At 40.7% G+C, this 27,176-nt stretch overlaps 2 protein-coding genes across 3 annotated transcripts in view; one reads left to right on the forward strand and one right to left on the reverse strand.

The window, feature by feature from the left end:
- Positions 1-12,620, reverse strand: part of usp25 (ubiquitin specific peptidase 25) — a 40,940-nt gene extending 28,320 nt beyond the window's left edge. For both annotated transcript variants that reach the window (XM_034226798.1, XM_034226799.1), the window contains exons 1-6: positions 12,358-12,620; positions 7,079-7,156; positions 5,977-6,121; positions 3,529-3,652; positions 2,033-2,195; positions 665-751 (exon numbers count right to left, since the gene is read on the reverse strand). In XM_034226798.1, the coding sequence (XP_034082689.1) occupies positions 665-751; positions 2,033-2,195; positions 3,529-3,652; positions 5,977-6,121; positions 7,079-7,156; positions 12,358-12,399 (639 nt within the window). In that variant the 5' untranslated portion in view covers positions 12,400-12,620. The remainder of the gene's footprint in view (positions 1-664; positions 752-2,032; positions 2,196-3,528; positions 3,653-5,976; positions 6,122-7,078; positions 7,157-12,357) is intronic.
- Positions 12,621-24,341: 11,721 nt separating this feature from the next.
- On the forward strand, positions 24,342-26,453 carry LOC117553073 (myosin heavy chain, embryonic smooth muscle isoform-like). Its single transcript, XM_034226850.1, has one exon. The coding sequence runs from the start codon at positions 24,493-24,495 to the stop codon at positions 26,419-26,421; it is 1,929 nt and encodes a 642-aa protein (XP_034082741.1). The 5' UTR covers positions 24,342-24,492; the 3' UTR covers positions 26,422-26,453.
- The last annotated feature ends 723 nt before the right edge of the window (positions 26,454-27,176 follow it).

Here is a 27,176-nt window from a genome sequence, read left to right on the forward strand (position 1 = left end):
CTAATACATCATCATTTAGTGTTCTATTCAAGTGGGCTTGAATTAAGATTTACCAATTAGTATTAAGGACAGTTCTGTTCTTTCCAAAATATTTCACACTTTTGAAATCTACAGAATGAAAAGATAAATGTCTTTTCATAATTTACTCTACAATTGAGTGGTGTGGTTTGGGAGCTATGTAACTAGCTATTGTTATGAGGTGAGCAGCAGAAGATAGGACATTATTGGGATTATTCTCCTGGGGTAAACGGACCAACTCGTCCTCACTCTGGCCTTATTAACTATCGCTTTCGATACCGGCATTTACCTCCTCATAGCTACTCTGCCAATGGGGTGCGGACTATATCCCCATATATACATATATATATATATATATATATATGGGGATTGATTCAACTCAAGGAATTTTCTGAACACTCTCTCTTTGCATGTTCATTTCTGTCCTGTTGGAATAATACCAAGGTTTTCATCAAACCAATGGTTGGAATTCCTGCATACTAAATACTACTAGACAACGTGCCAAGCTGCTGGGATTCTAGGTCATTATCACGCAGCACCTGAATGGCGTCTCACAAAAACCAATACACTCAAATAATAATCTTAACAAAAGCACCACACTTTCACTCTCAGTTTCCTTTGTTGAGGACCTGGGGGGGGTTCTTACCTTTTGGGTGCGGGGCAGATCGTGGACTTGTGCTGGGGGAGAGTAGTTGAGCACTAGCCTCTGGAACTCCAGCAGGTTGAACAGAGACTTGAGGTTGGGAAGAGTTGAGGACATGTTAGTAACATCAAATGATAAAGAAAGTGTAAGCCCCTAAATGAGAAGAGGCCTTGATCACCAACAGACATATACAGCTTTAGGACATTTTACAAAGATAGGTATTCTACTGTGTGAAAAGATAGAAAACTGCTATACGGTTCTATCATTATTCACACTTTTACTTGACCCTAGATATGCACGCGATATGCAATACTTTGCTTCTTAGGTACCTTTTCTCTACATTTTGTTGGGGAAATAAAATGTTGTTTACTGCAGCACTGCCTTCTTCTCAAAGGGTTTTATTACACACAGCAGCCAGGCACCATGTGATGGTGTATCCAGTGTTCATCTGGCACAGTCCAGCTCAGGTCACATTCTACCACTGACTCATCCAGCATACAAGAAACAAGTTGTGACATCTGGGCTAAAATTGACTTATTTTCAAGCACATTACCATTTGGATCATTTTCTTATACATTAATATGAAATATATAAAAGCTAATACCCCGATCAGTCTTGAAAATGGTGTGAGTAAGCAAAGTACAAGAGGAGATGGTGAAAATAAAGGGATTTTATAGCACAATCAGAAAAAAGGGTATAGAGCGGCTCTTTAGACAAGGGTTATTTATTTATTGTTAGGCCCTATCTTAACCCAGCAGACACTGTCAGTTTCAGACAGACAGTTATCATATTAATGCCACAATATTATATCAGTAGCCCCAAACAATAGACAGCGACATATAGAAAACCGAATGTCGTACTAATCAGTGAACACAATATGAAACTAATTCATATAAGGACAGCTATACAGAATAGTTGGAAGCTTCAAAGCGTCATCCAAAACGTTGATATTTTGTTGGTTAGATCCATGTTACACCCATGACATATTAAAGGTGGGGTAGGTACTTTTGGAGAAACCAGCTCGAGTGCGCTAGAATCTGAAAATACACAGCCAAAAAGAATCTGCCTCTTCCTCACAGAGCCCCTCCTCCAACACACACGAACGAGCACATGACCAATGAGGGCACGAGATAAGTTTGTGCCCAGATGGAAGGCTGACAGGCAGGTAGGCCATCCAGATTAATAAATAAACTTAATACAGCCCCTTGCTTGCACCAAGTAAAGGCTCCTTTTAACTAGCAAAAGTGGAACTGGACACCCCATAAAGCATTTGTCTCATGCACTATGGATCATTTAGAGGGCTCTTTAAATCAATGCCATTGACTTGGACCATCAGTGAGTGTGTGCGTGTGTGTGCGTGTGTGTTCCCACCTGAATGACAGCACTGAACCAGCAGGTATTGCCGACATTCTTCAACCCCACGGAGCAGGTGTCCACCCTCTTCCTGTCGTACGGGTTGGGGGAATCGCTCCACACTTCGGTGTGGGTTCGCTTCAGACTCGCCTTGTTCTCCGCAATGCTGGCCTCCAAAACTCTAAAAAGATTAACAGATTTTAAAAAAGCAATGAATGTTGTTTTTCTACTCAATGACCATTGCAAGAACTTTCTTCCCCAACTCTGAAAGCTCATGCTGAACCCAATCGTGGTAGAGTGATTTCCTGCACTTTATCCCTTATTAAGTTATGTGATATGATAATTCTTCATCACTATTAGAAAAACCCTAAACAGTGAATGAAAGGAAAAATATGAGGTTTAAGTGGTAACTTCAAATAGTCATTATACGATTATTCAAACCTCAAACCTCGTCTCGGAATGTCCAAAATATGCAAGACCTGATGTCAAAACTGCATTTCTTTCAAGAGGGAAAGACACCGTGAGTCTACTAATACTTTTTTACATGTAAATATTATGGGATGTGAGTTGTCTTCAAATAGGAGTTGACAGTCAAATCTGATTGGTCAGGTTGTTTTTATATCTTCTGTCAAATCATTGAATTTAAGCTTCATGAAATAGAAGAAAACAAAATCAAAACACAATATCATTTTGTCAGAGACAAATTAACAATTTTAAACAAAATGCTATATATCATAATAACTTGGAGAAATCAAGCAATACTATGTAAAATCAGACATATTGTTTCATAACCACATTCATGGACCAATGCGACGATTGGATTTTGAGAATAGCAGTCAAATCAGTCTTCTTTGACTGAATTGTTGAATAATCAACCTTTCGGGGGACCTCTTATGTGATTTATCAGTATGTTGGGACTATAGAACAGTAAACACTTATGGTTGAACATGGTGTTAGAGTGATGCTTCTTTTACCTCACAAACAATGTTGCATACAGGTTATAGCCGAGTGCAGATACTGACTGCAGAGAGCACATGAACCTGACAACAGCCAAAAGTAATGTTGTCCTGCGTACAAGTTACTCGCAAAATTAACGTTAATTAGCGACAGCTGGTAAGATCTGCCATGGGCGACATTTGTCTTTTTAAACGGTGACATAACAGAGGAAGTCGATAGAGAAAACAAAAAAATGTTCATTCATACACTTATGTAATAGTCACTCGCATATGAAGCAAATAGCAGTGAAGGGCGCAGTTGGCATTACAAACAGCAGCACTACACCACTAGCTGTCTGAGGTAGACATTTCTTCTGCCTTATTTGACCAGATACGATCCATTATAGTGTTTACAGCAAACTCATCAGGTATAAAGAAGGATTTGACAAGGAATTTATTAACAATTTAGACCAATCCAATGATACAAAATAAAAGCACAACATCTGTCCAAAGATGTTCAGAGTGCAATTTCAGAATTTCTTGGCAAATTGTTACGAGTCATTGATGCTGATGACCCACCTGCTGATGGCCTGCTCCTCATCGGTGATGCCCGTCTCCCTGAAAGCCCGGCTGGACTCCTCCAGGCTGAGGGCGATGGCCCTCTGCAGGTCATCTTTATCATCCCCAGTCAGGTCAATCACATCTGCACATTTTAAAAGACACACACAAACGGACACACCAGCTGAGATTTGGTTTGCATCATACCTCAGTAGTTTATACTCAAACAGTTTAGGTGAGTATCCAATTAACCCTCTTTTACATTTCCGTTGACCCTCTGGGTTCAACTGACACAGCGGCGTGTGTACTCTAGGTTTCTTTTTATGTCTTTGTGATCACTGCCCAGAAGTATGGAGACTGACTGTGACTTACACAGTGAGTGAGAAAGCAGACAGACAGCATCTCTGCCTCGTAATTGGTGGGTTTGTGTGTCTGTTACTATTTTAACGGAAAAAAACAAATGGATACAAAATCCCTTCAGATCCACCCACCAGCTACTGATGACGATGGATACGTTTATTCATTTTCCAAAAAGTTCTGTCTTGCAATATACAAAAATAAAAATTACAGTGTCAGTAAATGTAAACAGGGCTTTAATAAATGCTGCATTTGTGGTTAATATGTAAAATTGTTAGTCCAGATATTTTCCTTCTCATTACTAAACATTTTATTAAACATGTGTGTGTGTGTTATTTTATACCATACTACTAGAAATCTCTTCAACTAGGAGTAAAACAGTGGTCCCACATTTCCATTAGGTGTGAAGGGGGTGAAGGGGCAACATGAGGGAGGAAGGAGGAAAGGAGAGTGTGTAGAGAATGTAAATACTAGTTGGGCGCTACACTTAGGGCGACTGTGGCTGCGAGGGAGTGCGGTCGTCTTTCAACCAGAAGGTTATGGGTTCGATCCCAGCCCATGCAGTCAACATGTCGATGTATCCTTGGGCAAGATATTTAACCCTGAGTTGCTCCCGATGGCCGACGGTGTGTGAATGTGTGTGAATGTTAGGTCCTAGAGTAAGGTACACTGCTCTGTGTGAATGACATGTAGTATGTAAAGCGCGTTGAGGGTTCTTAAAGACTGGATAAAGCGCTATATAAGTACAGTCATTTTTTTTAACTTATAACCCAAAAGTGTCCATACAGCAGCAGAGTCACACGAGTCACATTTCCCTCATCACGGGATGAGAGTGTGGAAAGTTAACAACAAGACGCTGGCAGAGGATTTGATGTCAAACTATTTTGGATTCAAACCAAACCTGGAACCTAGGGAACCTGATAAAGGTAATGAGGCAATCTGGAAACGTTTGATAGGAGGCCATGAGAGGACAGTGCAGGTGCAGATGACCTCGTGGTGGCATCAGGATATGGAACTACTTTACAATAACAGTTTATACATTAAACCTTACAAGGCTTAAAAAGGAATATCAAACAGTGTTCAAAATATTTAAAGGGGACCTCTCATGCAAAATGCACTTTTGTACGTCTTTTATACATGAATATGTGTCCCCGGTGTGTCAGGGAACTCACCAAGTGTCAGAAAACACAACCCTCTCTCTTTTCCTCTGTACCCAAATCTCTAAAAACGGGGCTGCAACGGACCTGATACAGACTTGAATTGTTCTGACGTCAGGAACGAGGAGCTCCGCCTATATGGCCAACTCTCCACCTATCAGGGGAATGTGGGGTTGGGCCACGGCCGGCCATTGCCGCTCGAAAGCGCTGGAGACGCTGTAGTACATATGCCAGGCCTGTAAGTGGCGCTGTAGTCTGCCACAAAAGCAGCGAAGAAGACTTCCCGCGCATGGTTGCCCTTCTGTTTATTCTCCGCTGTGGCTCTTTTTCTCCCTCACCGAGGCAAGCGTTTGCTCCCGCTGCTGTAATTCAATGCAATCCCTCCCTCGCTGTAATTCTCTCCGGTTAGTCCACCAGCAGATGACAAACACCCACCTCTCCGCCTCTTCCAAGGAACGAGGGGACCGTGCGGCAGAGTTTCAGTTAGATTTTTTTCCGCCATGTCCGTTAAAGTTGAAATCTTCCGGACAAAATTAGAAAAGTGCCGGTCAACGGTCTTTTATTGAGCTTTAAAACAAATGAATAACGACTCTATTTAATAATATAAGAATAAAACACGGAGGACGGACCCTCTCTTTTCCTCCCCATCTTCTGAGAGCCCAGCAGCTGATCTCAAAGCACGCTCCCCTCTCCTGCAGGGGTGCGTGGTCAGCTGCAGCTCATTTGCATTAAAGCTATGTCACAGAATCAGCCCCTGCAAAAACAGCGCTGGAAAGAGCGAAATGAGGCATGGCTAAAATGCAGGATCTGTTTGGTATTTTGAAATAAAAACTTCACAGACATGTTTTATATAGGTATGGCCCTACAATATATTATTCAAATATAGCATGATAGGTCCACTTTAAAATACAGGAATCTTATCACGGCTCTCTTAAACTTTAGGTAAGCTGCTCACTTGTGTCTGCCTGACTGCCCACGCTGATGTATCTGTCGCTGGCCACCTGCGACGTCTGGTAGTAGGTGGTCTCATCCTGCTGAGGAACCTTGGCGTTCTTCTCCGTCAGAAAGGCCACAGCCTCAGCCAGGTCTCCATTGCTTACCTGCGGCAACAGTGGATGTGTCAAGTTTGCTATGAAGAGATGACAATGATGAGCAGGAAAAGTCCACTAAATCTGTAGCAGCCCAATAACCATATATTTTGTAGCTTTAGTTTCTTTGGTTAGACTTGAAGACTGGCTGCTGATTAAGATGACTGACAATAGTTGAAGTGTGGACAAAAACCAGAGACATAAATACTTCTTATGATGCATATCCGATGTAAAACTGTGTAACTGTATTGTTTAGTAGCGATTAGGGTGTCCAATAGCATCGGTGCAAAGTGAAAACATCGATACAAATCATCATCAATGTATGCCTTTATTTAGAAATTCCCATGGAACATCTCTTTCAACAGTTTCATCCAATTGTGCGGGGCTAAGAGCGGTGCTAGCCTCATTAACGAGCTGCGCTAGCATCTCTTTTTGCCGTATGAAAGAGAGTGTTTGTGACACCTAGCATCAACCTTATAGCTGTGAGCGGAGCAGAAAACATGTCTGTACAACTCCTCAGGAGTCAAGCCAAGCTCCCCTGTCTTGCTTGCCACCATCTGATTAAAATGGTCAGGGTTAGCTTCAACGTTAGCGACATCAACAGCCGAGGCTCACTTTAGACGGCTTGACTTTTAAGGCGGACCAGCATTTGTCATTTAGTGACCACTTAGCATATTTAACCAGTTAGTAGCACTCCAATGACAGGACCTGTATGTGTATTACTTTAATACAAATAATAGATAATTTGGATTTTTTTCAAATGTTTAAAATAGCCGAGTTAGAAATGGTGAAATCAAATTGTGGTTGATTTTTGTGAGTCGATTTAACTGCAGCAGTTTGTGTTAAAAGGGCACATTATATGCTCTCATACTGATAGCCAGTTCCCTGTGGCAGTCTCTGTATTATAGGCAAATATCTTATTGTTATCCAAATCAGCAAGAAAACAAGGAGTACATGTTCATGCTTTACCTGAAGGGCCTGCTGTAGCAGCTGAACATCTGTGGTGCCCGTGACCTCCCTCAACTGGTTTAGTAGCGTCTGCTGGTGCTATTGAAGAAAAAAGAGGATACGAGGCAGTTTAGAGCACAGCATCATAGAGACAAGTGGTTACACTCCTATATAGTAACATCCAGGTAAATTAAAAAAAGACACAGTAAGAACAATCTCCATCTTCAACTGTAGGGGAAGACTTAAACAATCCATCTCCAAGTTGCTACAGCCGCCACATAAAGGCAATAGAAACCAGTCAAGTTTAAGAACATGACATATCATAAAGCAACACCATCAGACAAGTAGGGATGGGTATCGTTAGGATTTTATCGATACCGGTATTTTTCGATACTCTTATCGATACTTTTCAATAATTTGGTGCTCAAAATTATAGACATGATTAGAAGATGTGAAGATTAAACAGTCATTTTATTGTAATTTATTTTTATTTATTATTTAATGTTACTTTTCAATGCAGCAGCGACGTGCAGTCAGGGGAGGCAGAGCCTCACCTGTCATACTACAATGTAACAGAAAAACAACTAAAGAAAAACTAAATAGGAATAATAATAAAATGTCTCCACTGATCTGTGTTGTAAGTGTGATTTATGTTTGATTCCAATCGCTTTTTATAGTCAAAATCAGCAAATTGGCCGAGCTCCGCTACAACTACGAGTAGCGATGAGAAGTGAGGCAGGGACGAGCTCTGCCTCACGTTAGCCCACAGTAACTGGCTGGAGCGCGGGCACTAATTTAGCGCGGGCACTTATTTTGTGAGCGCGCTCAAGCCAGTTACTGTGGGGTGAGGTGAGGCACAGATGAGCTCTGCCTCACCTCAGAATGCGTCACCCCACAGAAACTGGCTGGAAAGCGGGCACTAAGCGCATGCCTGCACCATCTCACTGTATGTCACCAATGTAATGTTTGTAGATCCCTTTATTACATTTATCCTCGCCATCCATAGTCTCTAAATAACTTATTTCACGTATATATGATATTTAGGCCCGCTGGTCTCATCATACAACGGCAATGAAAAAAGCACCAGGGGAGGCAGCCATAACCTCTGCCGCACTGAAGGGGCAGGGCTCGAGCTTAAGGACGTCCCGTCGTCGAAAAAAATAGTGTCGGGGAGGATACAAAATAATTTTGGGACGAATTTGGGACGAGAGTTAAAATAAAAATACCCTGCTAACTCTACTACAAACAGCGATGAAAATAAAAGCGACTGCACGTTTTGTGTAGCACACAGTTATTAAACCTCCTTGTCAACATAAACACACATGCACAAAACATTTAGAAACCCGCGAAATACACACACATGTAGCTACAGCTGGGCGGCTGTGCCCGCGAATTCCTGGCCCGCAAATTCGCGGGTCTAGCTCAGGTCTAGCTATGTAGTGAGTGTGTGTATTTCGCGGGTTGAGTGATGTACAATGGCATCCCGTGGAGGAATTCTGAAATGTTTTACCGTTACATCACAAAAACGCACAGCAGAACCAGACCCTGGAGCGCCGGCCTCTTTATTTACTTACTCCTCTTCATCCCCTATGGTATAAGGCTGAGATGAGAACTCTCCATCGTATTTAGTCCTTAGCAATATGCTGCGCCTCTCCCCATGTAGGGATGGGTACCGGGCCCCGGGCCGGAATTATTAAAGACAGTGGTAACGTTAAGCTCCGACGTTATCGGACTTTTTATCGGTACTGGAGACATTTAAAAAATATATGTCATATGTATTATTGCTACATACACATTATATCGCAGTTTTAGTTTCACCAACTCCGTTTCTAATATGCAATAAGACTATAACATGCGTCTATGATGTATTTTCGAGCTTTCCAATCCATACGAGATCTCTCTCTCCCGTCTGTGTGCGAGGGGGCGGGGCAGTTTGTAAAGGTCTCCTGACTGTGTTGCAGACTGTCATCCTGGTTAGTGGGAACTCTGGGTTCTGTCTTCAGGACAGAGTGTTGGATTTGCTTGTTAATTGGATGGGAATGGATTGGATTCAATATTAGAGTAACTTTCTCGTTTGTTTAAATATATTTGGCCTTTGTTTATGTGATTGAATGATTTACTCAAATAAAAAGGTTGATGAATTATCATCTAATGATTTGTATGATGTTTTATTTATGTTAAAGGTCACTTTGAATGATTTTAACTAATGATAATGTAGAAAAACTAATATTTTAAATTCGGGACGGTCCACATTAATTTCGGGACGGCTTAGATTGTATTTCGGGACGGTTCCGGGAGGATGGGGAAAAAAGTTAGTCGAGAGCCCTGGAAGGGGGCGCAAGTGAGCCCACAGGTTCTTGTTGCTACTGTTATTCTACACAGAGACGGTAGACAAACAACACACTAGACTTTTGAAACTAGAGGAAGATAAGGAGGACTTTACAAAAAAGTAAGAGATTGTTGTCCAGAAGGAGAGCATGGACTTCATCTTCAAGTCAAGGTAAGACCACAATTGTAATGAAAATGGGATCTTACTAAGAAAGAACAATCCAATATTTAGATGTTGGGTATCCTTTTGTTGAACGGTCTGTTTAAAATGAATCGAAGCATCAGACTAAAAAAGCTTTTGAAAATAATCGAATATTTCGATTTAGGTAAAAATATATTATTTGTAAATCTGACTCTGAAAGAGTCAGTGCCTCACCAGCCATGAACCTCACCGCACGTCACTGCAATGCAGGTATGAGTGTGTTTGACGGTGTGTCTCTGGAAGGGGGGTAGTAATTAGGGGCAGTTCATAAATCCATGTAAAGGCCCTGACACACCAAACTGACACCAAAGAACACGTCCGATTGTTGTGTCGCCTCACGTCTCTTGCATCTTGGCCAAAAAGTCGCACTGGAACACACCACAAAGACTTCAGTCAACGGTCAAGTAGCACGTACCACTGCACATGCGTGAGTGGCAATAGCTCTCCTTACCAGCAAGCGGCGGTAGTGTGTATTGTACTTGGTTTGTACTTGTTTAACTTTTGTCTAGTTTCTGAACAGATATGAGGAGCTGTGAGCTCTGAGTGCTAAGAGCTAACGGCTGTGTTGTTTTTCTGGGGCTCTCATTGAAGATGACATCACGCCGTTACTATAGTAACTACCCCAGTTCCTAAACTGTAATGGAAGCGCAGCATTAAAGTGAGCCGGGCCTAATAAGGCCTAACCAAACCGAGCGAGGCCTGCAGTGGAAACGCGCCATAAGAGAGCCGAGCCAAATGATCCCTCCCCCCCCCCCCCCCCCCCCGCTCTCGGGGTGGACGCCCTCTCAGCCCTGGTCTGGCGGAAACACTGGGTTCAACACATTAGTTGCTTTCAACACCAGCAATAATAGTGTGAAGATTTGGATATGCCACCTCTAAAATGCCAGCTGGTTGTCAGAGGGAAAAAGTAAACAGGGCAAAAATAGGCTTTATCCTGTAGTTATGTAATATGAGCTACTTGTTTGTGGAATTACCAGAAAAACATGGTATAAAATGATATGGTTATAGAGATATGAAATATTCCCACGCTCTTAAAAAAAAAAACGTGTCAACAAGCCCTGTGCATAATTGTAGATAACATTATAACTCACGCATGGGTAAACATTATGATGACAGTGTGTTTTGATCACTGTCGGCATGCTGGTTTGTTGACACAGAGGGTGGTGAGGTCACAAGGCAGTTCTTTAGACACGCACACACACAGAAACACAAACCAACACAGACACAAACTTCTCATCTCCATGTGACATGTCTGGCATGGCTATTTGTCACATTGGCCATTAAGAGGCATCTTGAATAACACATACTTCTCTGCATGGTACAAGGAACTACTTTGGGTCTTTACAGCAGGTTAGAGGCAGGGGCATTCCCGTAACTCCATGTATCAGGTTTTCACAGCTGCTTTGTACGTGCATGTGAAGGAGTTGCAAATAAAACAAATTGTACAGAAAGGATTGAAAATGCATCTACAGGCCATTACATGAAAACCTGCACCACACCCTGCTATCATGAAGCACTCTAATAATGGGGCATAGCTTTAATGACTATAGGCCTAATGTTATCCTACTTATATAGCACAATTGCAGTAAATTATGAATTAAATATAACTCATTTGCAGTTGTGCTTATATATTTTCAAGCAGCTGTGGCTCAGGTACCAAGTGGGCATCTACCAATCACAGTCAGTTGTTTGTCCCTTAGATTCAACATGGCTAGGTGTCCTTGGGCAAGATACCTAAATGAGTCCCGTATACATGGTCAGTGGTATTTAAGTAAGTCGCTTTGGATAAAAGGGTCAGCTAAATGACATTTAATGTCCTATCATTTCAGCCCCAAAAGGGTCAGACTGCATATTAAGATTTATGTAACACTGCTTATTTTAGGTTTATTTTTTGCCTAAACTCATGACTGCCACCAACCAATCAGACTGCTTATATCGGACTAACTATTTTGCATTGCATTTGTATAGTTACATTTATTTTTCTAACCTAACTTTCGTTTGAGCAACATCATCATCAAGTGGCAGACTCACCAGAGCTTTGCAACATAGTGGCCTCGACCTTTCGTAAACTGAGAGCATGATCACATGTAACCTAATAAGTCCTCAGTTATGAACCATCGCACAAGCTTGCTATCTGGCCACTCCGCCCAGCGTCAACACTGCTGCTCCACTGCCAATGCTTGGTAAACAAAGATATCAGTTGTGATATTAGAGAAACGGTAGCCTAGAAAATATCTGTACACAACACGGAGTGTCCACTCCTCCAAACTGAACATCATCGTTGGTGGAAAGGATGCTGCTAAGTTGACGGCATTAACATAATAACATGTCCCTGTCAGTTGGCCTTGTTTATTTCACCTGAGGAAACACTTAGCCCATGATACTAGTGTTAAAAGGGAAGTAGCTTCTGAATGAATATGTATAAACAGCAAGTTATCGTTAAAGTTACCCAATTTACACATCAGCGCTAATGTTAAACTTCACGTTAGCGTTAGCTCAATGGTACCATTAGCTAACGTTGGCTGGCAGCAAAACATTGGATAAGGCGTACGCTAAGGGAACGGAAAGCCTAGCTTGAATATAAACAGTTGCAATTTACAAACAGTTGCTCAACAACCGCCCTAGGCCACTAAAAAAAACAATTATATTTTAACTCAACTAACAGAGAAGTTTGCTGACCAACTCTGTGGGAAAACTGAGCCATAAACCTAAATAGCTGCACAGCTAGGCTAAAGTAAGCTAGCTACCAAGTTAGCTTCTGGAAGCTTACCTTCTGAGAATGCTGCTGAAGGACATTCTGCTCCACGGTCATGGCGGATTCAGCAATAAATGTATAATTAAATTCAAACCAGGGGTAGCAAAACGCAGAGGATACTTGTGACTGAAGCGAATAAAAACACGATGCTATGATGTCCCCTCCTTAATCAGCGACATCACGGGCGCCATAGAGAATAGCGCAGGTCGTCAGGAGGAATGAAAACATTGCTCTGCCCTGCCTGAGCTCTGGGATTGATTACTCACGTCTGCTCTAACGGCAACTACGTCATGGATCAGATTTGTGGAGCTCATGGATACAATTGTTGACCGTATTTATTTAATAACCAGTTCAGATTCAGTAACAACAGCAGCAGGGATGATATGAAGAGTGTTTTCATCAAGATACAGTTCAGAGTTTCACGCTCACCATACAGAACAGACTGGAACACATTGTTGTGCAATAACACTTCTTATGTGCAATAAACATGATTTTACAATGATTATTTTTTTACTAGCTGCTTTGCACAAGTTATTACTGTAGCAACACTTGTAGAATTGTATTGTATTTTTTAACTCATGTGTAATGTCTGTTAACATTCTGCTTTGATAATATAATGAATGGTGTAGTAAGTATATCTTATCTAATATAATATGTTATTATTACTGCTACGTCATTAAGGTTAATTTACTTTTATAATGTTGTTGTTATAATCTTTTTATTTTATTTTCGTATATTATATTTTTAACTCAAGGAAAATAACATGCTGCACTACCAATATAAGTGGGATAAATATTGTATATAACACAGTTATTACTGGCTTTTACGTCGTTACTTGTATATATTTACTTACTTTTATGATGCTTATGCTTTGCTTTTCTACCACGGTTGTGTTCTTATCTTATTTTCGTTTTATTAGCATGTGCTTACCTATTTATTATTATTTGTGGTCATTATCTGCACTGCTCCCTTTGCTGTAACAATGTAATACCCTTTGGAAGACATTTTTTTCTTTCTGTACACACTGTGAAGACCACTGAGACAAATGTAACATTTGTGATATTGGGCTATATAAATAAACATTGATTGATTGATTGATTGATTGATTGATTGATTGATTGATTGATTGATTGATTGAATGATTGATTGAATGATTGATTGATTGATTGAATGATTGATTGATTGATTGATTGAATGATTGATTGAATGATTGATTGATTGAATGAAACAAGGATTTCTGATTCTGAATGGAAATGAAAAATCATGCTGAAAGCCATATGACTCTACATGTACAAACATACAGTAAACATCAATACATTCTCTTTTATCAGTTCATCATTAGCTGTTCCATGTTGCGCTGCAGTTCAGTCTTTCCCCAGCAGGTGGCAGCATTTCCTTTGGAGCGCCAGTTGCATAATGACAGACCCTACAATGGAATCAGGAATGTGCAAAAGGAAATGAATCATTCAAATAATTCCACATGGTAAAACAAGAAGCATTATTAATCACAAATTCTGTTTCCAATTTCCACCACTGCACATTCACCGATATTTAATACATGTAGAAGACTCAGAGCCCTACGAGGCTAATTGTTTATCTTTCTAATTACTGTTTATTTACAAATGTGTACTAATGTTTGTCATTGTAAATGATCTTCAAATCAATGAGATGTGCAACATGTCAGCACATTGCATGTTGATATTCAATTCAAATAGTTTAGAGTATATTTGGATTATAACTGTGCTTGGAATCTGCTTATTATTATTATATTGCCACTTTTCTAGCATCCAGATGTTTTTTCTAATTCTACAAATAAAAGTTCTGATTATATATTTTTTCTTCAATTAAGAAATGTACGAATGGTTATATTTGGCAAATTAATCTTATTATGTGTTTTTTCCCCCTGCTTATTTCAAGACAAATGTGTTGCTTTTCTATAGAATCCAAATATATTTCTTATTCCAATAAATCTTACTAAGTTCATTTATCTCAAGGCACTGGCTCTTGTTTGAAATCTGTATCTACTCAAATCTTTTGTTCTTGTTTAAAGATGCTCTTTGCAGTGTATTGACTGACCAGCAGAGTGTGTGAAGGTCACACACACCCTGCTGTCAGAGCACACACTCCACAGTCAGACCTCCAGGCAGGAAGTGAAGCGATCAGTCAGAGGATCTGGGAAGCTGTCAGGAAAACCAATCAGAAAATAAGTTGATGAATCAATTGCTGCGGTCTGAATCATGTGATTTAAAGAGCTCAGGCTTGTTTGCTGAAGATCAAAATGGATCCTGAAAGTGAGCCTGCGGGCTGAATGAGAATCAGCATTTATGTTGCCCCCCTCCCCCTCTGTCTCACTGATCCAACACAGAAAAAAGGACTTGAATATTTTCTTAAATGTAAATTCAGGAAATCGGCGATAATAACAATCATAAAATAAACTAGTTTGGTCATATAAAGTATATTCAGATGCAGCAGTTGTTTTAAAAATATTTGCAGTGGATGTGTAGCTTTTTGATGATGGGGTGCCCCGAGGCAGAGCACACCTTTAGCCTGAATGCAGATGGGAAAGAAGTACTCTTTACTAGAAAAATGTCAAACTGTAAAATACTCTGTTACAACTAAAAGTCATGCATTCAAATTCTTAACCAAGTAAAATACAAAAGTGCTGCCATCCTTTTAGACTCAAACTACCAAAAGTAAAAGTACTTGTTACGTGTTGTGGGCCCATTTCAGAATCATATATCTTAAATCAACGAAATATGTTTGCATGACGACTAGGGTTGGGAACCGAAACTCGGTTCCAGATAAGATGTACCCATACAAAATACACAATTTCGGTTCTGCTTAACGGTTCCTAAACGCGGTAGACCCTGTATTCCAGCGGGTCCGTCTGCACCGCGGTGCTGCGGTGACCCGGTGGAATACAGGGCGGACCTGGAGAATCACAGAACGGCCGGTCGTCAGCGGGCCGTTGACGGCCGGCTCCGTACGCTGACGGCCGGCACCGCCCTTCATTTTTTTAAACGGCATCATATAAATTGCGCTGACAGGCGACAGAGGTCCACAGTTGCCCCGCAGCGATGCTCCCCCGCCCTCCCGTAGACATTTCACGAGCTCAGTCACTTCATAACACCAAAGATAGGTCGCGGTAAACACTCTGAAGTGAGGCTCCACTACACTAAAAATAAAAATAAAAGGCAAAGTGTAATGCCTGTTAATAGCTTGCCACAGGCATAGCTCAGTTAAAATAAAGCACAGCTATTGTGCAATACATTTGTATTGCATGTATATTTTTTAGCAACAATTTCAGTTAAAGCTTTTAAGAATAAATATATTTTTGTTATCTAAACGTTTGACCTCTTTATTTTACAATTTTGGAATCGAAACGGGGAATCGATAAGAACCGGAATCGATAAGCAGAACCGGAATCGAAATCGGAATCGATAAATTTCAAACGATACCCATCCCTAATGACGACTGATGCATCAAAGTGTTCATCACAACTGCTCGTTTAACTACTGTGTATACTGCTGCAGGACGTCCTAATGTCATAGTTCCTTTATTAGTCTATTTATATTTGGGTTTGATCTTATAATCTGTATCCAGTGTCGGAAAGTGTATTCAGATTCTTTACTTGAGTACAATTAATAACAATACACTCTAAAAATGCTCAATTTAAAGTAAAAGTACTGCATCCAGAATGGTACTAAAATCAAAAGTAAAAGATATTTAAGTACGATTAGAAACATTTTCTTGAAGTATTAGAAGTAAAATGTTTTTAAAGTATTAGAAGTAAAATTACTCATTTAAAAACTTTTTTTTAAATATTTGAAAGCACAAGCATCAAGTCTTCAGAATCTGGAACTGTTATATTTTTGAACAAAAATCTTCCTAACAATATTTCTACCAAATAATTTTCTGTTCCAATTAAATTAATTGTTTGTCAAAATATATATGTATAAGGTAACTAGTAAATGCAACAGTTAAAACAAATGTAGTGGAATAAAAAGTACCAGTTTGGATTCCAAAATGTAGTACAGTAGAAGTAGAATAGCAGTATAAAATGAAAATACTCAGATAAAGTACAAGTACCTCAAATGTGTACTTAGGTACAGTACTGGAGTAAATGTAGTTACTTTCCACCACTGTGTGAATCCTAATCCGTGGTAAGAAATATTGGCTTTCAAATGTGGAAGAGGAGAAATAAAAGTAGTATAAAAATACTCATGTACAGTACTTGATTCAATCTACTTGATTACACTGCCTGAATAAAAAGAGAAATATAATATGACTTACTTAAATGCATCCTCTCTGTGCTCCGCCCAGGTTTGATGTTTCCCTCCCAGGTTTCAGAGACAGGCTCCCAGGCTGTAGATGGACACTGTACACTTAATGTGACTGAGGCCATTTTCTTTTTTATTAACTAAGGGCTTGCGGCAATTACATGTCTCTGAATCTGGCTGACAAAGCATCATCCATTACCTCCGCCCTCTCTGCAGCGGACCATTGTCCTGCCACTAGAAGGGATGGAGCTGTGATCATTCTGCGAGTGTCATAATGGCTTCATGTTCAGATGAGTTGGCTCAGCCTCTATGGAATACCAGTTAGGATCTTCCCCCAAGCATAATGAAATAATTAGCTTTCATTATTTTAAAGGTACCCAGAGTGCAACTACTTAATTGGTAAATCTTAATATCCAATTACACATCCTTATGATAAGGGTATTTTATATACTGTATAGGTGAATTACATGTAACGGGATTACGTAACCAGGATACGAAAAAAACTGTATTCCCATACAGTTACATTGAGGAAAGATGTAATCAGATTACTATTGAATAAAAGAAAATTGGATTACGAGCAGGTTAAAAATGTATCAACAAAGATTAATATTTGGACGTACTGCCTGAATTTTCCATGTTAGTTTTCATTTAGGCTGCTTCCTTGTTCTTTTTTTAAATATATTTTTTAATGCAGTAGGTTGACACCTGATTTGATCAAACTAAAACACTGTTTAGGTCTAGCCTACTGTAAGTGGAGCCTTAATTGACACATTTGTTATACTAAATATCTTGGTTTCTTGTTTAAGGTTACATTGTTCTGTTGTCTTACATGAAACACTTCAGTAAAAAACATCTTACTGTTATCTCTTATTTATTTGCATTGCGTTTGATGTCAAGATAATCAAAAAGTTACGGAAAGTAATCAGGTTACATTACTCTTATATTTCTATGCTCAAAGTAACTACACTTTAATACTTTAATTAAATGTATTATGTCAACAAATTTCACACAACTGTATTAGGTTAGTTGAAAGCAATAATCTTAAATTGAACCTAATATTTTGTATTTAAACTTAATATTATTGCTTTCAACTAACCTAATACAGTTATGTGAAATCTGTTGACAGAATACATTTAATTAAAGTCAATGTTTCAGATTTTTCAGTGCAGTAATTCTAAAGGATTACATTTTTAAAGTATACCTCTGTTTTATATATAGGAAAATAAAACATTAGGTAGTTTCACATTGACGATAACCATCACATCTTTAGAAGCTGATTTCCTGGAGAAATATCCAGTCAATCAATATTTCAATCAAACAGCCCCTGTCATCCTGCCGCAGACCCCAAGGTTACTTTCAACACTGCTGATTCAGTTTTCCGACAGGATATTTATCTGTCATGAAGCATGAAACCATAAAAAGTGATATGAAAGCACTTTTTCTCCAGACTGAAGCATGGAGCCACATATGAGGTCCGGGTCTTCATTGCACGATAAGCCCCCGTGTGTTCTGCAGTCAGAGGAAATTGCATCGCCACACAGAGATTTGATATGCTGATCCTCATATTTAATATCAAATGCAGACATGGACGTCTATCATATATGTTATGCGATACAGAAATATGAACACAGCGTATGAGAGGCACAGCACGGATTTTAGTCAGGGAACAGATGTACATGTTTTTTATTGGAAGCAGGCATGGCAGCAATAATATAAGTCATTTAATTATGAACAACACTGATGCAACATGAGCATTGATTTGAATCGATAACCCTGTCATGGCAGCATTTAGGGCATCTGGGCAAGATCTCTTTGTTTGTGAAGATTTACGCAATTTTTTCAGGTTTCTATATTTTATTATATCACGCATACACCACCTCTACTCATCGGTCCTCTTCGGTTATACATTATATTTCATATATATTATACTTTTCTAAAGTTAATGTCCCAAACCAGAATTGAAGTAAATCCCCACTGACTGCTGAACTATTGTCTACTCTTTTTGTGTTAAGTGTTTAACCTGTGTTGGTCAAAGATGATTTTGGAACTGTTAAAATGTAGATCCTGAAATTATTAAAAAGGTAATAAAAGTAATATAAAATAATTAGCATGTAAATATTATTTTTAGATCAAGGCTATAGCCATGCTACTGGCTATAGGTAACGGAATGTAATGAAGTATATTTACTCAAGTATTGCACCAAAGTAAATTATTTGAGTTACTTGTACTTTAACGGAGCATTTTTATTGTATTTTGTTGGAAGCAGGCATGGCAGCAATATATCAACCCGGTCTCACGGCATTTCGTGTTATAGTCACAACATTTAATCTATTGATTCGTGTTTACCAACACGATTTTCCCCTTTTTTTCGTGTCACACAGAACAATTTTAAAAGCAATGTATTTCTATTGGTAGTATGCTTTGTGCCTGCAGCACGTCTTTTTGTCCATTCGAGTCTTGGAACACCGGAAGCTATGGGGTTCATAAAAACATCTCCTTACTCAATATCAAGCCACGATTATTGTTTTTATTTTAAATCGTATAATGTCGGACTTTTTTTGTCGTCTGTGAGGAAAAGAAATGGGGCTCAGAGCCTCAGAATACTGAAATCTGTATTTTTTTTAATCTTTTTTTCCTTCTAATTTGTTATTCTTTTCTAAATGACACACTGTTATTTACTCACCAATAACACACAATCATCCTTGTTTTTATTTATTTGTTTAATTCCATAATTTCGGGCTTTTTTGGCGTCCGTCAGGAACTGAATTTCAAAATAAAAATAACCGGAAACACGCACGGAACTGATTACCCAAGATCCTCAGCTATGGTTTAAGCTCGCTGATTGGATGTTTTAGCCGCAATGCATATAGGGATATGGTGTTAATGCGATATGAAACCCGAAAAACTTTAAAAAAAAAGAAAATAATACTTTATTCCGAGTGTTCTTGCTTTTCTCTTTGAAAGTCATCATAACGGCATTGTAATACACGGTTCGGCTGCATTACATATTACAGATCTGTCGTAGTTCTTTATTTATAGAGCCCTGATGAGAAGACCTTTGGAAAAACTGGAAGAAATCCCGCCGAAACTGAATACCTGACGTGGATCATAAATATATCAGCAATTAAACAACATCTTCAATTTATTTTCACACAATACGTCTCCTTGCAGTATCAACACTAATTCGGCTGACTTTTACATTTGATCTAATTCGTAGATAGGTTATATTTACACCATAACGGTGCACAGCTGATATAAAAGGACTTGTAGTTTTTAAAGATATTGCTGATTTTCTTTGAATGTAAGAATGTAAATACTGAGTCTGAAATAGTATAGCAATATGCTGTAAAATTATGTGAAAACATGAATAAAACTACACATCTTCAGATGTTGTACATACATAAGTGTCCTACACTAATAATACAAAGTTATTATGGCTGTGTGTACCTTGTGTACACCGCCTAGTGGTTAAAGCATGTTATTGAATTATTATTTGTATGTGTTATATTTGATGAAAAAAATACTTTCATAGGAGGAAAGTAGAAGGTCAATGATAGAAATATAGAATATAAAAAATCAAGAAGATACTATAAGTGATCTCTACAATAAAACAGTTTAGTGCAGGATGTACACAGATATTAATAGGAGGAGGTGCAAAACAGAAAAACGAATGAACCTTTATTTAAACATTAAATAATACTTTAGGTTAAGGTCTTCTTTTAAATAAGAAAAAAGCTTTGGGGTATCAAAAGATAAATATTAGGCCTGACAAAGTACTTAACGTCTAATATATTGCTTTCCTGCAATGTTAACAATGTTGAAGCACTTATTTTAACTGATATTATACATATGAATTATACTTTTATGTATGTAGATAGTATAAGAAATGTGCAGAATATGACAGTTTAATAGACATATTGATAGATGTCTTGTAATGCACTGTTGAGGAACCTCAGCTGCGACCCAAGTTTTTCATTCATTGCATAACTACACCATAGTTGTGTATATATGTCAATAAACCTTAGAAAATCTTGAAATCTTGAAAGGGATGTGCAAAATAGCCATAATATACAGTCTTTAATTAACTATTAGTAGAGAATAACGAGTAATGAATATACTTTATTACTCGTTTCCATTCATGTCAATTGCAGATAAATGTTTAGTCTTCTCAAGCACCAACTATCAAATATCTCTCCTGATTGTTGGCACTTGACAATCACCTTCCCTGAATTTTACTCAGGTGTAACTAAAGTCTGATTTAAGGGTTGTTTATATTTCACATCATTAATCAGAATCTGCAAAGTAACTAAAATAAATGTAGTGGAGTAAAAATACCAGGTTAACCTCTGAATTGTAGTGGAGTAGAATTACAAAGTAACAATGAGCTGTCATGTGGGTATATATTAATGCTGCGCATTATGGACACAAGCGATTTTCACCCATCTATTAATTATATGTTTTACATTTGATAACACCAATGTGTTTAATTCTGGCAACTTCTAATTGTGGGAAAAACGAAAACGTTCAGTAGAGACGTCCCATAAAACATTTTGCGAAACACAATAGCCAGCATGTTCTGGGGGGGGCGTTCGATTCCAGTTTTGGATAGTCTGGCGTGGTTTCCTTCCATTTCAAACAGCTGTTTGACGCTCGGCGTAACCTTGGGGCACTGCCACTCCAACATCCAATCCCAGAGCTTGAAGATTAATCACGGGGACAGTAGTCCTAAACGATAGCTGGGGATTATGGGTAGTGTAGTGTCTTCGGCCATCCTAAACTCAGAAATGTTTTTCGGATTTCATATTGCATTAACACCATATCCCTACATGCATTGCGGCTAAAACATCCAATCAGCGAGCTTAAACCATAGCTGAGGATCTTGGGTAATCAGTTCAATGGCTGTGTATGTGTATCCAAGCCCCCAGGAAGTGCGCCGGACTCTGATGAGAATATTCGTTGTGGCCAAACGGCGGTACTACACTTCCGTTAGGTTGCTGGGCCCGGAAACACTTTTTCCCATTGACTTACATTGGGAAAGAGTGGTCGGTAAATCGTTGGATAATTTTTTTTAAACTAAATAAACTACCCAGTATGAACGTTTGTATAGCCCTTATTAAAAAAATTCGTTCCTCAAGTTGTAAAAATGTGCTAATAACGTTATTCTGAGAGTTATTTTCCTCGCCATTATGAACGCGCATCTAACCCACGGGACCGCGCTGCCCGGCACGTTCATGTTACGTGTTCTGACTGTAACAGTTTGGAGGATTTAGCAGCCTGGTATATTTATATATATATATATATATATAGTTTTAGCGGCATATACATATAAATAAAATATATATATATACACATGGTTGGTATTTAACAAAAAGGGGTGTTATAGTTTGTGTTGTAGTGTGTGATATTGGTATTTATGGAAACATTTTACACCTTTCCTTCAAGTATTATACGTTTTTGTTACTTGTGGGGTACTTAACATGGATAGTCACAGTTACTATCCTTTTACTCCATCACATTTCAAAGAGAAATAGGCTATTGTTATTTTAACTCCACCACAGTAATCCATCATCAGCTTTACTTTTTAGATACGATTGAACTCACAATTGATCATAACAGGCTTAAAATACATACATTTTTATATATTACCAAGTGGTTTCATGTACAACCCACACAAGTATCATGCTAAATTAAGCTCTGTTGCTTGGCTATCACTAGATCCTGTTATCAGCATAATATAAAAGTACATAACGATTGATGTGTAACTTAGCATTAATTACTAGCTAGCCGCTAGCTGCTAACTGCCGCGGCCGCCTCGTTAATATCAAATCCATCATAACAATCCAGTACCATGCATACCTGAACGCGCGGTGCTGTACGGCCCGTCCACACAGCAGCGTTGAAAAAATCGTACAAATTACGTGTACGCAAATTGACGTGATTAATGTGAACAAGCATTTTGGGGGGCGTGGTTAAAGTTGCGCATGCTCTATGAGCGCACATACGGGTACTTATCAGGCATGACGGGTAATCTGTGACGTTTCGCTCTCTCAAAAGTTGGCCCATTTTATCTTCATGCGCCAATGAGCAGCTCTCAGGAATGAATGAGGCTCCGCCTCCCACGCTGTATCCAGTTCTTAGGCCCATTCCCAAACCGCCCCCTACACCCTACCCCTACACACTACCCCTCCTTTTGCGCGTTCACGCAGAGTGTCCGCCATATTAAGGGCTGTTCCAAAGCAACGAGTGTGGAGCGGTATGGAGGGGGAGTGGGCTATCAAGCCCTCAAACAGCGAGTCTGCATCGGTGCTGACTGGAGACCGGTGTCACTACCCGATCTGCAGCTCTGCCCGATCTGCAGTGCGCATGTGCGAGATGGTCCGCCATATTGGACAACTCCGGACGGCAACCCAAGTAGGCCAACATTGACACAGTGGCTTTTGACAAAGCTCAAAAATAAAACTCGAGAGAGATGAGTTATTGTTATTACAACGTGACTTCACTATTATTTAATAACGCTTTTTATTGGGTTCTTTTATTTGGGGTTAAGTACATTGTCAGAATAAGTGAGGAATGGATTTAAGTTCTGTTAGACAGCCATATGCCATACATTTTTGCATACATTCACAGTAAATATGTAAATACTGAATACATATTTACTGTGAATGTATGCAAAAATGTATGGCATATAGCTGTCTAACAGAAGTTAAATGCATTCCTCACTTATTCTGACAATGTACTTAACCCCAAATAAAAGAACCCAATAAAAATAGTTGTTAAATAATAGTGAAGTCACGTTGTAATAACAATAACTCATCTCTCTCGAGTTTTCCTTTTGAGCTTTGCCAAAAGCCACTGTGTCAATGTTGTCCTACTTGGGTTGCCGTCCGGAGTTATCCAATATGGCGGACCATCTCGCACATGCGCACTGCAGATCGGGTAGTGACAACCGGGTTGCATTCCAATAGTCCATTTAGCTTAGGAACCTTCCTAACGGAGTGAAATGACCCGGAAGTACGTCACTGGCAGCCATGATAAGTGCCGTTCCAATTCTCCAAATGAAAGGAAAGGAGGTTTCAAACTTCCTTTATAACCTCCTTTAGCTTAGGAACCACTGGACCTCCCTAACCGAAAGGAGAGGAGAAAATGCTGCCCCACAATGCATTGCAGCCGCAGCATTTGCCGTCACTCAACAGTCGGCCGTTCACGGACACAAACGATTATGGGAGAAATTATATCATAAAAGTTACGGTGCTTATTACGCATTTTAAACGTATGTGGTAAGTTGCCAAAGTGCTTTGTTTTGAACGTTCATCAGTATTATAATCAAAAAGAGAAATATGAACGTTAGTTTTTACTGAAATGATCAAATAAAGTCAACATTTCACTGAGCTGTGTGGGGTTGTTCAACTTTTAAAAGATGTTTGAATGGTGATATAGCCTACACAGTGATAGATGTTAAGGACTAACGTTTATAATAAATACATTTGTATTTATTTTAAGATCTTTTAATAGTTCATACAATCATACTGTAGCGACCCTGTATAGGATGCTGAGGGTGTCACTCAGGCATCCCCCGTCTCTCTGCCAATCATAGAGCTGCACAGTGATGCTGGTTGAGGTGCGGGCCTGTGGTTGGGGGAGCAGACGGGGGAGGGCGGGAAGTTGTGACGTAGACACTGTTATATATATGGGTATGTGTAGAAGTTAGTGTGAGTGTGAGGTTGAACCCACAAGCTGTTCCTGAACCTGTGATCATCTGTAAAGAAGAAGAGTTATTAAAGCCTAATAACTAGCAGCCTGTTTCCGACTCCCTTTGTGATCGTTACATTGGTGTCAGAAGTGACTTTTCGAACGGAGGACGTCTATCCGGATGGGAGTTCGTAACTGCGTCACGGAGCTAGCCGGTAAGCTAGCGGAGATGGAAAAGTTCAGCAAGATGGGAGTGAAGCAGGAAAGTAGTGATGGAGAGGAAGATGGAGCATGCGGGTGGTCGAAGGACATGAGTGGGGAGTTCAGGAGTGCACGGGAGGCGAGAGAGCGCCTGAGAGAGTCGGCGGTGAAGATGGCTAGAGACGCGGGAATGTCGCCGTCTTCAGTGGCATTTCGCGCCATTTCCAAGCTGGATGTAAACAACAATGGCGGCGCCCATCAACCAGTAGCAGCCGCCGCGTCCGTGAAAACACCCAAATACTCGGGTAAGGCAGACTGGGAGGCTTTCCAGGCCCAATTTGAACTACTTGCACATGCCAGGGGGTGGTCAATAGAGACTAAAGCACTACAGCTAGCTTTGTGCCTCACAGACGAGGCTCTTTCATGTCTGCTACTACTTAGCATTGAGGACCGACACAGCTATGAAGCGTTAGCGGGGGCTTTGAAGAGGCGGTTTGGACAGTGTTTCCCACCAGAGCTGCTCCGGAACGAGTTGAGTAACCGCTGTAGGAAGTCTGGAGAGACGCTGCGTGCGTTGGCTAACGACGTGGAGAGCTTGACGCCGCGGGCATATGCACACATGCCACCTGGAGTGCAGAGTGAGCTGGCACGTGATCAATTCATCAGGGCTCTCCTCCCTGCGTACTTGAGGGTTGGGGTACAGCTGCAGCATCCACAGTCCTTGCAGGCAGCCTTGGAGATGGCTGTGGAGAGAGAGATTGTGTGGAGTGTAGCGGCGAGGAGCAACGGAGGGCCGGTACCACCGGCTGTGAGGAGCTGCAGAGAGGAGGAGAAGCCTGTATGGGTTACCGAAATGACTGAAAGTGTTCAAGTTTTATTAGAGGAGAAAATGAGGGAGATGGAAGCAGCTGTCAATGCAGAGAGGGAACTGCGGCAGCAACAGGAGGCTAGACTCAAAGCGGAGCTGGCCTCTCTTGAGCGAGATCTCCAGGAGAGTAAAGAGAAGGAGAGCCTTGTGGCCTCTCTGGAGAAGTGCCTCCAAGAGGGCAAAGAGAGAGAAAGGAGCCTGGTGGAGAAGGGTGCCAAGAGGGAGGCGCAGTTCAAAGAGCTGCTCAGGAGCCTGGAAGCCGAGAAGGACAACCTGGAGGAGCGTCTGACGAACCAGCTGTCCCAGCTCAATGGCAGCATCGCAGACTACCAGCAGGAGGCGGCGGACAACCGGGAGCACTTGGCCGAGCTGCAGCGGGAGGTGGAGCGGTTGGCGAGGGAGCGGGCTGAGGCGCAGAGCGAGAGCGACCGGGCCGCCAGGCTGGAGGAGGACATGAGGCAAGCACAGAGAGAGAGAGCAGAAGCAGAAGCAGAGTCTGGTAAGCAGGAGGAGCTGCTGAGGGAGAAGCAGCTGCAGAGGGACTGCATCAAGTACAAGGAGAGGATCAGAGAGATGGGTAGAGACGCTAAGGCGCTGCAGCAAGGTTACAACGAGCTCCAGAATAAGCTAGGACAATCCCAACTGGAGACTTTGAAAACTCTAGAAGACCTGAAAAGGACAGAAGCAGAGTTGGATACCTGTAAACCTCAGCTGGATGAGTCCCAGAAGCAGGCAAGCGTAGCTATAGCGGAGAGGAGTATCATGGAGCAGAACGCCCAACACAGAGAGGCCTCGATGAAGGCAGAGGTGGAGCAGACCCTGGACTCTGTGAGGTTCAGACTCGGAGGCGAACTGAAGGAGATGGAGCTGAGACTGGACGAGGTGGACAGAAGCGGAACTATGACACCAGGACAAGAGGGCAGCATTTCCGGGCCGAGGAGCTGGTCTGGGTCTACAGCCCACAACGGAAGAAAGGCCGGTGCCCAAAACTGGACAGTCAGTGGGTTGGTCCCTGCAGAGTACTGGAGAGGGTGGGGGTAGTGTTTGTGCTGAGTTTTATTTGTTCCTCGTGGGCGAGGAACTTTGTAGTTGGGGGGTAGTGTAGCGACCCTGTATAGGATGCTGAGGGTGTCACTCAGGCATCCCCCGTCTCTCTGCCAATCATAGAGCTGCACAGTGATGCTGGTTGAGGTGCGGGCCTGTGGTTGGGGGAGCAGACGGGGGAGGGCGGGAAGTTGTGACGTAGACACTGTTATATATATGGGTATGTGTAGAAGTTAGTGTGAGTGTGAGGTTGAACCCACAAGCTGTTCCTGAACCTGTGATCATCTGTAAAGAAGAAGAGTTATTAAAGCCTAATAACTAGCAGCCTGTTTACGACTCCCTTTGTGATCGTTACAATACGTATTGGGATCATTTGTATTAATGTGGACCGGAGGGAGAGGGTGACGAGCATAAGTTTCACTTTCCTTTTTTATTTCAATTCCAACTTTGGTCATGAAGAATATGTTTCTCTGTTGTCCACGTTCATAAAGCATAAAGCAACAGCATCAGAGCACGGTGCAGAGTCTCTAGATGAGTTTACAGTAGTCCCTCGTTCTTATTAAACATCCATGTTGTAGTCCGCTGTATAGAAAACTGTAGTTTCCATAGTTTCCCCACAACTTAGGAGATCCTAAATTCTAACCCTATCTCCTATTCCTTGACCTCTGAGTGAAACGTCACGGGGTTAAGGGATAGTGGATAGGAGAATTCAAAAGGACTTAGGAGAAGAGACTGCGGTACTTTAGAGAATC

Source organism: Gymnodraco acuticeps, unplaced genomic scaffold (genome assembly GCF_902827175.1).
Source record: "Gymnodraco acuticeps unplaced genomic scaffold, fGymAcu1.1, whole genome shotgun sequence".
Lineage (NCBI taxonomy): Eukaryota > Metazoa > Chordata > Actinopteri > Perciformes > Bathydraconidae > Gymnodraco > Gymnodraco acuticeps.